This window comes from Dromaius novaehollandiae, chromosome 17 (genome assembly GCF_036370855.1).
Source record: "Dromaius novaehollandiae isolate bDroNov1 chromosome 17, bDroNov1.hap1, whole genome shotgun sequence".
Classification (NCBI taxonomy): domain Eukaryota; kingdom Metazoa; phylum Chordata; class Aves; order Casuariiformes; family Dromaiidae; genus Dromaius; species Dromaius novaehollandiae.
Genome location: NC_088114.1, coordinates 1781814 through 1796532, shown reverse-complemented (window position 1 = coordinate 1796532; position 14719 = coordinate 1781814). Strand labels below are relative to the sequence as shown.

The 14719-nt window shown below is 64.0% G+C and overlaps 2 protein-coding genes across 3 annotated transcripts; both read left to right on the top strand.

The window, feature by feature from the left end:
• Window positions 1-22: 22 nt before the first annotated feature.
• Window positions 23-3063, top strand: CRYBB3 (crystallin beta B3). The gene is made up of 5 exons (XM_064521823.1): window positions 23-519; window positions 2160-2278; window positions 2390-2522; window positions 2652-2794; window positions 2898-3063. Exons 1-5 carry the CDS (start codon window positions 445-447, stop codon window positions 3061-3063), a joined length of 636 nt encoding a protein of 211 aa, XP_064377893.1. The 5' UTR covers window positions 23-444.
• A 3841-nt stretch (window positions 3064-6904) lies between these two features.
• On the top strand, window positions 6905-10267 carry CRYBB2 (crystallin beta B2). 2 transcript variants are annotated; one of them, XM_026114634.2, is made up of 5 exons: window positions 6905-6976; window positions 7530-7648; window positions 8785-8917; window positions 9502-9644; window positions 9996-10267. In XM_026114634.2, exons 1-5 carry the CDS (start codon window positions 6923-6925, stop codon window positions 10162-10164), a joined length of 618 nt encoding a protein of 205 aa, XP_025970419.1. In that variant the 5' UTR covers window positions 6905-6922; the 3' UTR covers window positions 10165-10267. The 2 variants fall into 2 exon arrangements, with proteins under 2 accessions (XP_025970419.1, XP_025970418.1); XM_026114633.2 differs by having other exon boundaries at window positions 8785-8959.
• Window positions 10268-14719: the final 4452 nt, after the last annotated feature.

Here is a 14719-nt window from a genome sequence, read left to right as displayed (position 1 = left end):
CTTTTAAGCTCGTGGCCAAAGATGTCACAGCTGGAAGCTGAAACCAGACAAATTCCTGCCGGAACAAAGGGCAGGCTGTCAGAAACGAGTTCATTAAACCACTGGGACAGCGTCCCAGGGTTAGAGAGGGATCCCTTGTCTCTCGGAAGAAGACTTGGTTCAACCCGAGGCTATTTGGCCCAGCACCGTAAAGCCTGGGTGAGGATGCAGGGCCCATGAGGACGGAGAGGATAAATGAGGGAACGCTTGCTCCTAGCCTAGAAATCCCTGTGCATTTGCAGAGCAGAAAACAGCTGTCTTCAGGAACGCTACTTTTTGCTACCTGTTTTTATGCAAGCTTGATCACTTTTTTTTATTATAATTAAATGTTTTATAATTTAATGACCGTCTCACGTGAAAATGATGCTGTGCTAACCTTCTGCAATTTGGGGTTTTTCAGGCACGATGACTGAGCAGCAAAGTCCCCCCGAGCAGATGGCGACCGGGGAGGGTGCTGGCGAGCGAGGTGGCAATTACAAGGTACCCTGGCAGGGGCCGGCTGCGGAGCAGCGTTGCGTGGGGCTGGAGGTCACCTTGCGCTGGAGCGTGCGCGTAAATCCGTCTCTCCGACTGCTGCGGTCCGTGTTTGCAGAGGCGGCAGCCGATAGCTCTGCGCGTGCGGCAGTGCGCTGGTGTCGCTGCTTGGATGGACGGGCTCCTTGTCCAGGCGGCCGAGCGTGGTGGTGTCCCCGGGCTGGGGAGAGGTGCTCTGCTTGGGTGATTTACTGCTGCCTGAGAGCAGGAGAAGCTTCTCTGGGCATCTGTTGCCTCCAAATAATTCCGCCTGGCAGTCCGTGACACGGGCAGCTGCACAGCTTTTTAATCCAGGAGATCAAGTGTTTTGTCACAGCAGAGACTGTGGGTTAGAGCAGTGAAATGCCCCAAGTTTTTTAGGTTGTAATTCTGGGCTATAGCTGTGAAAAGCTGCGTTTCCAGCAGTATTTGTGGTGGGGGGTCGCTCCCTCCCCAGGCAGAGGCGGCAGGGAGGAGGCTTTGCCGGCCCTCGTGGACGTAGGACAACCCCTCCGCGCCTGGCATTTGGTTTGACGCTGCCTTTGCGTTCCTGCTTTGCCCTGTCCGGAGGAGCAGAGCAGCGGCGCGGGTCCTGGTGCTGAGCCGGCCGCGCCGGCCCCGGGCACGTCCAGCAGCTCTGCGGGGCCGTGCCGCGCTGCGGCAGGCAAAACGCTGCGCGCGGGGGCTTGGAGGGCTCGAGCAGGTCCTAAAGCAGTTACTTACTTGCGTTTGAGGGCAGTGCTGTTTGCTGTGTGACAGCTGTCAGTAGGAAATACCTGGTGCCTGGGAGAGCGGTAGATCAGCTACGAGTTTTGCAACGGCCCCAGCCCGTCCCGCAGCTGGGAAATAGGGGGGCAAAGCGGCAGGCTCTGGTCTTGGCCGGGGAAGGACAGAGACGAGAGCGAATCCTGCAGCCTGGGCTCGGCCTCCTGAAAGGCCTCGGATGGCAGAGGGACACTGGGAGCGTGGTCTGTCGCTGGTTTGGGCTGCAGGGAAGCCCCTGGGGATGGCGGGTGCCGTCTCCTTCCTTGGAGCCCTGGGACGGGGCGACGGGGTCTGGGGGAGGCCTCGGCCGCCATCCCGGGGCGGCTCTGGGCGAGGTTTTGCGGTGTCTGCACCCGGCAGGCTCTAGGTCAAAACGCCAGGGACCGAGTTTGCCCCGAGGGCCAGGCCAGGCCGAGGAGCTCTTGGACCTAGAGGGAACGATCGGCTGCGAAGGGGGTCCTGGGGCAGGAAAGCGCCGACACGGGTCCCCGGGGGCTCTTGACACAAACCTGGTGCAATTTGGATGCTGCCTTTGAAGGGGTGAACTTGCTTTCAGCCTCTTGCCGATGAAACATCGGCCCGTTTCACAGAGCAATGTTTGTGGTCAGTGCTCGGCTGCTAAGGTAGAGGTGGGAGCCGTCCGCCCGGGCAGAGCCGTGTGACGGCGAGGACGGGCCTCAGCCCCTCTCCCTGCCGGGGCCGGCAGCGGCTCTGCGCAGGGTGGAAGGGAGCCTCGGCTTTGCTTTGCCGCTGCTCGGCCACGGCACGTCCCCGCTCCTCGGGGAGCCCCGGCCCCCCCGGGCCGTGTCCGCGGCCCCGCGACGCCGCCTCTCCCCGCTCAGATCACCATCTACGAGATGGAGAACTTCCAGGGCAAGAAGTGCGAGCTGACGGAGGAGCTCCCCAACATCGCCGAGAAGGCGCTGGAGAAGGTCGGGTCCATCCAGGTGGAGTCTGGCCCGTAAGTGCGGGGAGACGCCGGGCCCGGGGTGCCCCCCCCACCCCACCCCCCGCCGCCGCGGGGCCGGTCCGCGGCCCGGCCGCCCGCCCGCCGCCTCGCTTGTCCCCGCAGGTGGCTGGGCTTCGAGCGGCAGGCCTTCGCCGGGGAGCAGTTCGTGCTGGAGAAGGGCGACTACCCGCGCTGGGACTCCTGGTCCAGCAGCCGCAGCAGCGACAGCCTCATGTCCATCCGCCCCATCCAGATCGTGAGTTGCCCCCCCGGGGGCGCGGGCGGCCCTGCCCCCACGCGCCTCCCCCCTCCCCGCCGCGGCAAGCGGGGCGCGGGGACGCTGCCCCCCGACCCACGGCCTGACCCCCCCCCCCCGCCCCCCCAGGACAGCCCCGACCACAAGCTGCACCTCTTTGAGAACGCGGGCTTCGCCGGGCGCAAGATGGAGATCGTGGACGACGACGTGCCCAGCCTGTGGGCCCACGGCTTCCAGGACCGCGTGGCCAGCGCCAGGGCCCTCAACGGAACGTAAGGGCGGCCGCCGCGGGCACCGCCGCCGCCGTGGGGGCTCGGCCCCGGCCCCGGCCCCGGCCCCGGCCCCGGCGCCCACCGCTCGCTCTCTCCGGCGCAGGTGGGTGGGCTACGAGTACCCCGGCTACCGGGGCCGCCAGTACGTCTTGGAGAAGGGCGAGTACCGGCACTGGAACGAGTGGGACGCCAGCCAGCCCCTGATCCAGTCGGTGCGGCGCATCCGCGACCAGCAGTGGCACCAGCGCGGGGCCTTCGAGAACAGCTGAGGGCCCCCCCCCGCCGCCGCCCCCTCCGCCGCGGGCAGGCACCTGAAGTGACCTTGCGGGCTGACACCGTGACCTTGTTCTTTTTTGTTTTTCTTTCTTTTTTTTTGTGCAAAACCTCAATAAAGCTCTGAGCTAGAGGCTGCCTGGGGCCTGCCTGGTGCTGGGGCCGTGCAGGGGGGTGCGGGAGCTGCCCCCCGGCCCGGTGCTGCCGGGGCAGTGTGAAGCCTCCCGCGGTCCCTGTGTCGCCCGCTGACACGTGAGCAGGGCCAAGGCGCGGGTTTAACTCCCCGGGCCTGGCACTGTGAGCAGGAAGGTGCCGCGGCAGCGGGGCGGCGACAGGGGGCCATGCCAGAGCCCCCCCTTGCCATGCACAGCATCCCCCGTGCAGAGCAGAGCCAGGCACCAAGCAGTGTTGCCTGGAGGCTGCATCCCTTTAACCCGCCGTGCACTTGCTGGCTGTGGCTCCGTGCTTGCACCGCCTGTGCTGAGCCCCGGGGACGTCGCGGGGGCTGGAGGATCCGGTGCTGCGGTTCTGCCCCTTCTCCAGCCACCGGCCCGGGGCTGCGCTGGGCTCGTGGCCGCGGGGGCCATAGTGCAGCCCTGCACAGGGCCAGGGCTCCCGCGCTGCAAGGGGCAGCCGGGGCGGCTTTACCGGGCTGGGAGGGTCGGTGCTGAGAGGGTGCAGGGAGCAGAGGGGGTGGGAGCATCTCCCCTGCCGTGGCCGCAGCAGCAGCCCCTGAGCCCTTCGGTTCTCCCCCGGGGGCAGCAGGGGCTCCCGGGCCCCTCACCCCATGGGGGCTGGGGCTGTGCCTGGCAGCACCCTTAATGCAGGAGGTCTGGGCACATGGGGGGTGCAGCGTGGACCCAAACACGTTCCAGGAGCCTTTAACAGCTTCCCGCCCGCGGCCGCTTTTGCTGGCTCCCGGGGACGCGTCGGGTGGTGCTGGCTGCCGTCGCGGTGGTCAGAGCAGCCCTGGGGCGGCTCTCACGGGGGCTTGGCCCCGGGGGGAGCAGGGCTGGCGCGGTGCCTGCGGCAGCTGGGATCACGCGTTGGCCCTGCGGAGGCACCGGCTGCCTCCGAGCCCGTGGCTGCCGGGGGCGTCGGGGGACGGGGATCTCGGCGGGACGGGACGGGGAGCCGTTGCAGGCTCTCGCTTGCAAACTAAAGCTGCAAAGAAAGAGGAAGTTGAGGCTGTGAAATGTTTTCCCCTGGAGCCAGGGGGTCACTGCGGGGCTGCCAGGTCCCCGTGCCATGCACCGGGGGATGGCTGCTGGCCACAAAGTCCTGCTGTGCCACATGTCACCATGGTTGGGCCTGGCGAGATCAGAGCAGGGGCTGAAGAAACATGCATGGGACGGGGATACCCCATGGCGGGGCTCCCGGGGCGGAGAAGCAGCCGAGCCGCCGGCCGGGCTTGCTGGAGGAGGGGGGAGTGCCTCGCGGGGGGGGTGCCCGTGCCCATGGCACATCCACTGCACGATCCCAAAGCAGATCCGTGCTGAACGAGGCCGGTTTGCGGCACGTCACTGCTGGGGTGTCGGGAGGACCCCGCTCTGCCGGGGCGGCCACAGCAAGGGGCCGCAGCCCCCAGGGAAAATCCCACTTTGCTGCAGCAGAAATAAACATGCAGGATGGAGCCGGCTGCCAGGTTCGGCAGCAGCATATGGCGAGTGAAGGCGTTAAGGTGCCGCGCTTCGGCTTCGGCGTCTCCCTGGCACGAGGGTGCTGCCGCCAGCTGGGAGCATCCCCGGTGCTCGCCCCTCGCCGGGGTTTCGGTGCGGGGGGCTCGGCCTGGCCCACAGAGGAGAAACTCCCGCCGAGCCCCCGCAGTGTCCATCCATCAGCACAGGGCACCGCGGCTCCCGTAACAGCCGGCGTTGGCACCGCGGTGCTGCCAGGCCCTGGGGGCCGGGAGCCGGACACGCCGCTGTTGATCTTGGCTTTCGGTGTCGCAGGGCTCCTTCCCACGGCCCGCAGCCGGCCCCGAGCGAGGGAGGCCACTCGGAGGGGGTGACCATCACCCGGTGCCTGCACCGCATGGACGCCGGGCTCCCCGGGGCCGCCGGGCCGGTGCCGCGCTCCCCGTGCAGGAGCAGCCCCCACGCACTGCCCCAACGGGGCCGCGGCAGCCTCCGCCGCTGGGTCCCTCCCCGTGGGGCCCCGCGAGCGACGGCGCTGTCGGTGCAGGGGGGTCAGGGGCTGCCCCTGCCCGGAGCCCTGGGCTGGCTGCAGGGAAGCGGAGCGGGGCAGGACCGTGCGTATTTGCTCCTTGCTTTCTCCCCACGCCCAGGACCCTTGCAAGCACCCTCGGGTGCTCCCTGCCTCGTGCACGGGGCAGAGGCACCGCCGCGCTTCAGCCAGGCACAGCGCATGCGGCTTCTCTTCCCCCTGGGAGAAAAGACGGGTGTAAACAGACATTCACCAGGTATTTGAAAGCTCCAGTTCTGATGTGCGCAAAAACAGCCAACCTCAGCAATTTTTTGTGCATCGAGCTGTGGGGCAGCTCGTGGGTTTGTTAGAGGGATAAAGTCTTTGGCTCCAAAAATCCTGAAGCAGGGCTGGCTGGTGCTTTGTTTGAAAGAGATGGTCTGGGTCTTGGCATGCATTCGGCTGATGCATGCAAACTCCAAATCTCCTTGCCAACAAACCCAACAAAGCGGGCGATGCGAATGTGAAAGCTAATGAAATAATTCCACGACTTGGTGTTTAGGGAGACAATGGCCGCTGCGGATCAGCTGACCTTGGTTTTCATTGAGTTTTAATCCAGCATTCTTGCTTTGAATCATGCGTTAACTATTTTGTAAATAGTTTTGGCACCACTCTTCCGCGGCTCAGTATAAATTCCACCTCTCAGCCCCAGCACTTCACTGGCTCAAGCGGGTACTGGTATTACTGGTAAGAATTTTCTATTTATTGTCCTCTTTTTTTTGTTTTCGTTCCCACTCCAACCCAAGCTGAGTAGCTCCCACCCGCGGCACCGCAAGGAGACGTGGCGGTGGCAGGTCGGTGCATAGACACAGTGAGGTGACCCGAGGGACCGGTGCGTCCCGCAGCCGAAACCTCAGTGCCGAGCTCGAGCGGCGGCCGGCCTGGCCACGGTTTGTGCCCGGTTCCTCGGGACTGGCCCGTTTTCGGCCCCTCGGGCCCGGCAGGTCCGGCGGGGCTGGGGGCGAGCGTGCTCGCCGGGGGAGGCTGGGCAGGGCGGCCGGTGCCCCAGCTCGCTGCAGCCCCGGGCCGTGCGCACGCACGCAGGCGGCCAGGCACAGCTCCTCTCCCGGCGTGCCGTTCCCGGGAAGGATCAGTGGGAAAGGTCCCGAGCTGAGCAGCCGCGAGCATCCCGGGGTCCCCGCCGGGCTCACGTGTGCCCCGTGCTGGAGCCCCCTCGCTGGGTCCAACCCCGGGCGGTCCCGCGCTGGGGCCGTGGGAAGCCCTGAGCCGGGATTCAGCCCAGGCCGCCCTCCGCGAGGCATCTGCGCCTCCTCCCACCCCTGGTCCCCGTAGCGCGAGGGCCCTGCTCCCCGTAGTGCTGCACGGCTTGCCGGTGACCGCGGCTCCGCGTGCTCCGAGGCGCCACAAACCCCGGTGCTCGCTGGTGGCCCCGGCCCCGGGAAGGGCCGTGCGGGGAGAGCTGCCGTGCCCCGCGCCGGTGGGACCCCGCTGCACCGTTCAGGCGGTTTTGCACAGTTCAGCAACGCGGGAGCAGGGAGCAGCGGAGCACGGGGCGAGGGGATGGCTGTGGGAGCGTGGGGCGAGGGGACGGCCGTGGGAGCATCCCAGGCGCTGCGGGATGCCTTGTCCCCCAAGGCAGCTCCTAACCTGCCGCGTTGCTCCGCAGAGGAACAGCCCCTCCGCCTCGCCATGGCTTCCGAACACCAGATGCCAGCCTCCAAGCAGCAGCAAGTCAGCTCCAAGGTCAGTGCGCGGTTTCCGCCCCGGGGCCACCGCAGCAGCTGGGCCGGGGCTCGGCAGCTCCCTCGCAGCCCCTCGTCCCCTCCCCGGAGCATCTCCCCCAGGGTCGGGGCTCCCCAGGGAGCTGCAGCCTGGGCTGCTCCCGTCCTCTGGGAGCTGCTCCCTCCTCCCCGTTTAGCAGATGGGTATTTGGCACGGACTTATTTCGGGAAGGAGCCGGGTGGGAGGAGGGAGCAGGCTAAACCCTGGGAATCACCCCGGTGTCAGGCGGGTGACGGGGTTGGCAGCGGGAGGGAAAGCCTGACGCCTGCCTGGAGAGCAGGGCTTGCCCGTGCAGTGGCTTTGTCCGTCATGTCCCCTCCGGCCGGGGCTCTGCCCTTCCCACAGCCCAAGCCATCGGTGCCACCCCTTGCCGGGGGCATCCCGGTGACCCCGTGGGAACGGGGCGACTCCTAATCTCCGCAGACGCAACGCGTTTGCCTCCCGCAGCTCTGCTGACCCGTGCGCTCGTGTTGAAGCCAATGCGCTGCTGCTCTTCCGTCTCTCCTGTGTTTAGATCGCCATCTTCGAGCAGGAGAATTTCCAAGGCCGCTGCCATGAACTGAACGGTGCCTGCCCCAACCTGAAGGAAGCCGGCGTGGAGAAAGTGGGCTCCATCCTCGTGCACTCGGGACCGTACGTATCGGCACGGGGGAGCGGGGAGGAAAGGGACCAGGCTTGCGGGGTGTCCCGGGGGAGCGCCGAGCCGCGGCCGGGCAGGCAGGGTCCGAGCTGCTGGTGGGATCCAGCACCCCAGACTTTGCAGCTTCCGCAGGGCGGAGGCGGTTTTCCTGCCCGTCTCAGGCCCGGGGCAGCGCTTGTCTTGAAGATGTTAACAGCCCAGCTGTTTGGAGGCTGCAGGCGTCTGGCTCTCCGCTCGGCCGGGCCGGCTTTGGCCCCGCCGCAGCAGCGTGACGGTCGCTCTGTGCTGGGGCTGGCCCCCTCTCTGCGCCCGCCAGCCCCCCGCACGGCTCGTTTCCCACTTCGCTCTGTGCCGAGTGCCCCCGTTGTCCCATGTGTAACATGTGGTGCCACCAGATGTGCAAGCGGGAGCACAACTTAACCAGGTCTCCTGGGCTCAGCCTGCCCCTCCCCTAGCTTTGGGGAGCCGTAGCTAATAAGAACCGCCCCCGTCCTGGTGTCCAGCCCTCCCGGGTGCTTTCTGCCGTGACGGTGAGGCCGGTCGTGGCTGGGAAGTTCAGCCTGTCGTGTCCAGGATTTCCTGTGCTGCAGGGTGAATCCTGTGGTGCTCCCACCCCCCTGCTTGGTGGGAAGAGGAATAGGAAGGCTCTGGCACTAACTGCTCCGCTAATCACCTCCCCGCCACCCCCAGTTTGCCTTCCTTCCTTTCTGGAGTCGGGATAGGCACAGGCAGTTCCTGCCGCTCCGCTGTGCAAGCTCTGCCGGCATCGCCGCCTTTCCCTGTTCATCCTTCGACGGCTCTGCGTGTGCTCCCAGCACGGAGCACGTTTGCTCCCCGGAGCCGGGGGCGGGGGGGGGGCTCTGTGCATGAGGAATTCCTTAAAACCAGCTCCCAAAGCCCCGGAGCTGATTCCCTGCCCTTGTGACAAGCAGCACCCTCCATCCCAGGGGAAGCAGCTGCAGGGCGGCTCTGGCAGGAGCGCGGCGCCCGTCCGGGCCGCGGGGGTGAGGACACCGAGGGCCAGAGGAGAAGGTGTTTCGTGGGCTCCCTGCCGGGAAGCACAGTGGTCGGGGGTGCTGGTTTCTGCTCCTCTGCCCCCGTCTGAAGCTCAGCCTCTGTTCTGTTCCAGCTGGGTGGGCTATGAGCAGGCAAGCTGCAAAGGAGAGCAGTTTGTGTTTGAGAAGGGGGAGTACCCCCGCTGGGATTCCTGGACCAACAGCCGGAGAAGCGACAGCATCACTTCCCTGAGACCCATCAAAGTGGTGAGAGCACCCAGACAGCCACTACCCACCCATCAGGCCAAGGTCTGCAGTAAGAAGTCTTCCCCAGCCTTCCCCAGCCTTCCCTAGCCTCACAGGTGGAGGAGCAAACTCCCCTGCACCATTTGCTTGAGTCCTCCGTGGCCCCCCTGCCAGTGTCCTCCAGGGCACGGATGCAGGCACAGGTCTCCATCAGAGCATCACACGTAGCCTTGGCTCACAGGGGGACGCACGGGGCAACGTCTAGGTCGGGGAGCAGTCTCGGGGTGTAGCTTTCAGAGGGAAGTGCAGGGACAGTGGGCGGTGACAGGACAACCTGACAGCAGAGGATGCTTGTTGGTAAGTCTAACAGTGCCCACAGTACCTGTGCACACAGCCAGGTCTTGGAGCTGGGAGGATGCAGAGTGCCTCTGGCACCAGCAAGAGCCACTGCATGCGGTCCCAGCCTGCTAGGTCCTGCTCCGGCCCCAGTCCCTCGCCTCAGTTTCCCCATAACCCTGGGCTCGCTGTAAAGTGCTTTGCCTCCCCTCTGCCCAGCCCTGGGTCGTTGCAATCACTGACCCCTGCTTCTGGTCTCACCTGTGCAGGACAGCCAGGAGCACAAGATTGTTCTCTACGAAAACCCAGGTTTCACTGGCAAGAAAATTGAAATAATAGATGATGATGTGCCCAGCTTCCACGCTCATGGCTACCAGGAGAAAGTATCGTCTGTGCGGGTGCAAAGCGGAACGTAAGACTTCGGGGTTGGGTCTGCCCCATGTATTGGGACCTGGGCAATGCGTCTGCGGCTCCCTGCCCCTGTGATGAGAAACCCTGGGGCAAAAGCTGGAGGCTGAACAGTCTCAGCTACCTGGTATCCCTGCAGCAGCATCCCTGCTTGGTGGCCAGGCTGCTCTGGTGGAGCAGGAAAGCGGTTAGCTGAGCCCAGGGACTGCAGTGCCCATGCGGGAGGCCCTGGGGCTCTGCAACGCTTCGCTGGCTCTTTGAGCCCTGGGCTCTGGCTGGGGCTGGTGCTGGGGCAGGGGTTTCTCTGCTGCGTGGTGCCTTTCGGTGCCCAACTCCGCTGTGCTTGCCTTGGCAGGTGGGTGGGCTACCAGTACCCAGGCTACAGAGGTTACCAGTACCTGTTTGAGAAGGGGGATTACAAAGACAGCGCAGAGTTCGGTGCCCAGCAGCCCCAGATCCAGTCGGTCAGGCGCATCCGGGACATGCAGTGGCATCAGCGCGGTGCCTACCACCCCACCAACTAGAGCCCGGCCGGTCCCCGCGCCCCGCGGAGCAAGGAAGCCGGAACAAGCTTTCCCATGACCCGCCGCTGTTTTCCAATGGCCCCGCGCTCCCACCGTGTGATTAACGCTGCCGCTGAAGCCACCGAATAAAGCTTTGAGTTTCAAACCCTCTGGTCTGGCCCCTTTCTTCCCCGCGGGCAGGGGGAGGAGGGCAGACGCACCAGGGTCTGTGCTAGCAGGGCGGAGGAGCCGGCAGCCATTCCTGACCCCCCCACGCTCCTGGGGCACAGCATTAGCACGTGGCGAAGGGGCCTGTCACTGCACCCCCCCCAGCTAACGCACGTAGCGGTGACCCTGCTTCCCACCAGCCTCCCTGCAAAACAGTCAGCATCAGCATCCTCGCGGCAGCCACCAGCCAGCGCTGATAAAATACGAAACCGCAGCGCAAAGAGCTTCTCCCTCGGGAGGGAGCTGAGCTGCTGAGTTCAACAGGAAGGACAGAAGCCCGTCACCGCCTTCACTGCCAGTGCCAGGCTGTTCCCATGGGGCCGGGGCCTCAGCGCCGCGCCCCGCACCCGGGACCGGCGTCCCCCGGGAGGAAGAGGCAGCACGGGACGAAGGCCTCCTCTCCAGCCTGGCGTCCTGCTGCCAGATGGTGACGGTGTCTGGGGAGCTGGCGAAGATGTCCCCAAACTGCCGTGATGGCTGCGCAGACACACTTGCGAGGGCTGGTGGTTTTGCCCTCGCAGCCAGGAAGCCTTTCAGCTAAATGAATAATTGCTTTAATTATTATCTGTAAGTTGAGCAAATGAAGCTGTTCCATTCTGGCTCTAGCAGAGAAAAGCATGGCTTTCTCTTGAGTGCCTGTGCTTTGTGTAAGACTCCTGCTTGCTTATGTCCTGCTGGTATAATGGGCATCACCGAGGAGGCCGTGGTGCCCCTTATCTATCTATTGCTATGAATTATTTCTACAGCTCTGCCAGGATTTTCATAGCCAGCAGCAACCACTGCGAAGCAGTGCCAGCGCGGGCTGCAGAGCCCCGGGGTGCTGACGGGCTCCTGCCCTGACGCTGACCTTGGCCACTGCAGGATGCTGGCTCGGCGGCTCTGCGCTGGCCGCCTGCGACGTGCACCCACAGACACGGTGGGGTGCGGATCCCTCCGGCCGGTGCAGACCAGGCCGGCTCTGCCGGATCGCAGGCAGCCACTGTGTGTCACTGCAGCTTTGCCCAACGCGCGCGGGGAGGCTGCAGCGATGCGCGGCTGCCGCGTGGCCGGAGGTGCCGGCTGCCGGGAGCAGTGTGGCTCCTCCGAGGGCTCAGCCGTGGCCGGTGGCTCGTGCACCACGAGGGTTAGGGTGGTTGCTGCTGCCCAGGGAAACACAGGTCCCCTGCAGCATGCCGCTTGCCCCCAGCAGCGTGTGTGCGAGGCAGATGTGCAGACACGGGGATGGGTGCTGCCGCCCTGGTCCTGGCCACACCGGTGCCAGGGCAGTCACCCGCTGCGCGTCGCGGCACCGCTCTCCGTGCCGGCCCGGGTGGTTCCCCCACTCCTACGCACCCGCTGGTGGCAAACACCCCGGCCGCCCACGCCGAGCCCCCAGCCGCGACCTCGCGGGAGGGAAGGGCCCCGGCGCGTGCCGCTCGCGGGATTTCACCCGGAGCCAGGTGCTGGGAGGGCAAACACCGCGCTCCTCGCCAGCCTCCGCGCTTGCGCTTGGGTGCCTGCTTCTCTCCGACTGTGTCATCGCGTTATTTTCATGAGTGAAAACAAAAGCGCGCTGCAACGGCAGCGGGGAGAGCCCCGCTGGGCTGGCCCAGGCGCGAAAATCCCCGGGGCGGCCGGGTGGGCGGCTCGCTCACGGCCTGCTCACCGGGCCGGGCGGTGGGTGCGAATGGCGCCCAGCTGCCCTGGCACCCACCTCGGCCCAGCCCAGGCCGCCGGGGGACAGACCCCCAGCTTTGGGACACGGGCGAAGGGAGGAGATGGGCCTCAGGCCTGTCAGCCGCGGGACAAGATGGCGGCCGGGTGGTTGCCATGGAGACGTGCCCCGGAGCCGGGCTGGGGGTCCCGGCGTGCTCAGGAGGCCCTGAAGGGCCCCGGCAGGGCCTGGCCGCCCGCATGGGGACAGCTTTCCTGCGGAAGGAGCCAGCCACCCCTTCGGCCTGGGACAGCAGCTCCGGGTTTGGGAGGGAGGAGCACAGAGCCCCGCCATGCCGCTGCCGGCCACGGCCCCCAACGCCCGGCTTTTCGCCCCGAGAATTCGCCGCGTCTCGCGGCCTTTTCCGCCGTGCTCGGAGTGACTCTCCCCCGCGCGAGTCACCCGCTTTGGAAAGGCCTCGCGCAGCCGGGTGATAGTCTGAATTAATCATTTGCCAAATGTTACTCTGAAATGTCAGCTGCTCTTCGAGTCGTGCTTCGGCAGTTCTCTACCGCGCCGGCTTAACGGAGCCGGTTTCCTGTGAAAATCTGTCCGTTTTTCTCAAAGGGAAAATTCAGAATGATCTCAGACCTGAAAATCTCTGCCTAAGAATAGCTGTGAAAAACGTGATTTTAACAAAAATAGTGACACAGACCTTTCTAGTGGTGATAGGAGAACATTAGCTCCTCTTGGCTTTTGGGTCTGAATTGGTAGCAAACACTGTCTTCTGTGGGTGCAAACTGGTAAAATAAGATATATGCCAGGGAGCAGAGACCTGTTGGTCTGGAGATGGGAGCAGCTACCAGGAGGACAGGCATGGAGAGCCCCCGTTCGCTATCAGAATAAGAGGATGTGAGGGTGAAAAGCAACCAGAGCAGAAGAGGACAACATCAACGAGCTTAGAGGCAATGCGTCTGTGACCTGCCAGAGGGATTTCCACATCTGCAGCCTCCTTCGCATCCGGGTCGATCCCCTTAGGAGGCAATGGCAGCTGAGACTGGCCCCACTGATGCAACTTCTACTCTGCTGAGTTTGGTTTTCCCACTGCCCCCTGCTCTCATCCACCCCAACGTGGAGAAGACCCGGTTTTGACACGGCTTTTCTTGGGGCTGAGTGCCTGCCCGGCTCCTCGCAGCTACCATGTGTGCTGTCACAGCCGCCTCTCCCTGCTCCTCCTGAGTTATTGAATCAATGACAGTGCCGAGACAGAGCTAATTAGTTGCTAGCTTTTCTGCTGCCAAACAGACCAGGAGTAGTTTGTAATCACAGCAGGTGTCCTTGTTTTTTAATTATCATGCCAAGCGAAGCTTTTTGGGTGGAGTATTCCCCTCCTCCTGGGCACCCTGCTGCTGATTCCTGTTGGGTCTTGTGGGTCTTGCGTGTGCTGTCTGCGCAGGGTGGTGATGGGCTCAAGCCCAGGCTCTTCGTTTCTGCTTGCCGCCTCTCCAGCCTGGGCCAGGTGACACCACCGGGATCAGCCTGCCAGAGTGAAGCTATCAGTTCTCATTGCTGATGCCAGGGAGCTGGCCCCAGCTCAGGGAGGGATAGGGAGATGGATCTGGTTACAGGCAGCTCCTGGGGTCTTCTCCCAGACATCAGGAATCTCCTGAGGTGGGCTGGGATGAACTGTCCCAAGGGACACTAGCAGGTAAGAGGAATCAGCTATGCCCTGACCCTACGCTGGGGCTGAGGGAGATATCCTGACTTGTGCCGTGCCAGGAACCCGGGGATGTGCCATCACCTTTTCTGGATGTGTGTCCTGGTCACTGGCCTGAGTTCTTCTGGCCTGAGTGAGAGACAGGAGGAAGTGGACCTGCCGTGGTGATGGCAGGAGCTCAGCTCCCTTGCCTACTCGCAGCCTAGTCCCGCTCTGACCACGCCACGTGCTGTTTTGCGTTGGCAGGGTGGGCTGTCCCCCCCTCGCAGAGGAGCAGCGGGTGGGTGCATCAGCGCTGCAGAGCTGATGGCTTCTGCAGGGGCTAATGTAGGAGGAGATGTGTTTTCCTGACTCTAAGTGTAATGCGCTGAGCAAGTGGTTCTGTTATTTTGCAGTTGCTCCTGTTTTGACTCACATTTGTTCACCAGTAACCCCAGCCCTTAAACCTGTATTTGCCAAAGGAAGTAAAATCCCATTCTGAGAACTGTGCTAGTGTGTTGTCATCGCTGGCACAGCCTGGCAGGCATGTGCAGCGTGGGTGGGGAACCCCCTCTCTCACTGACGATGCCTTTTCTGCTTCACTGGGCTACATGCCGCAGCTTTCTCCTTCCCCACCTGCACAGAGCCACTCAGATGCACACCTGAGAGCCAGCTGTGCTTGCTCCTTCCTCTTCAGGCCCAGAGAATTCAAGCACATTGACTCTACAGCTGTATTTGTGACAATGGTGTCGTGGCCATGCAACAGTCTGTGGTTTGTAATTGTTGTGCTTTTTCCCCCATCATTCAAGGTAACAGATCAAGTCTTTTATTCCCAGCTTGGTCCCTCCAGTCCGTGTTTAATTCCAAGTCGCTGCCTTACAGTTACCTGGTTGGAGTGAGCTTTGAAGAGGAGCAGGAAGACAGAGTATATTTAAAATGGGGATAATACCCCTGTAATTAAATCCTCCCTGCTGAGCCAGTTCTTGTGAGATGAGGCATGGTCTCGCCACTCTTGACCA

What these genes read in the sequence shown, in the direction of transcription:
- CRYBB2 (XM_026114633.2), top strand. Translation starts at nt 6,923, where the DNA reads ATGGCTTCCGAACACCAGATGCCAGCCTCCAAGCAGCAGCAAGTCAGC. An exon ending in AGCAGCAAGTCAGCTCCAAG is followed by an intron (nt 6,977 to 7,529) that starts GTCAGTGCGCGG and finishes TCCTGTGTTTAG; the next exon opens with ATCGCCATCTTCGAGCAGGA. An exon ending in GTGCGGGTGCAAAGCGGAAC is followed by an intron (nt 9,645 to 9,995) that starts GTAAGACTTCGG and finishes TTGCCTTGGCAG; the next exon opens with GTGGGTGGGCTACCAGTACC.
- CRYBB3 (XM_064521823.1), top strand. Translation starts at nt 445, where the DNA reads ATGACTGAGCAGCAAAGTCCCCCCGAGCAGATGGCGACCGGGGAGGGT. An exon ending in AGCGAGGTGGCAATTACAAG is followed by an intron (nt 520 to 2,159) that starts GTACCCTGGCAG and finishes CTCCCCGCTCAG; the next exon opens with ATCACCATCTACGAGATGGA. An exon ending in CCATCCGCCCCATCCAGATC is followed by an intron (nt 2,523 to 2,651) that starts GTGAGTTGCCCC and finishes CCGCCCCCCCAG; the next exon opens with GACAGCCCCGACCACAAGCT.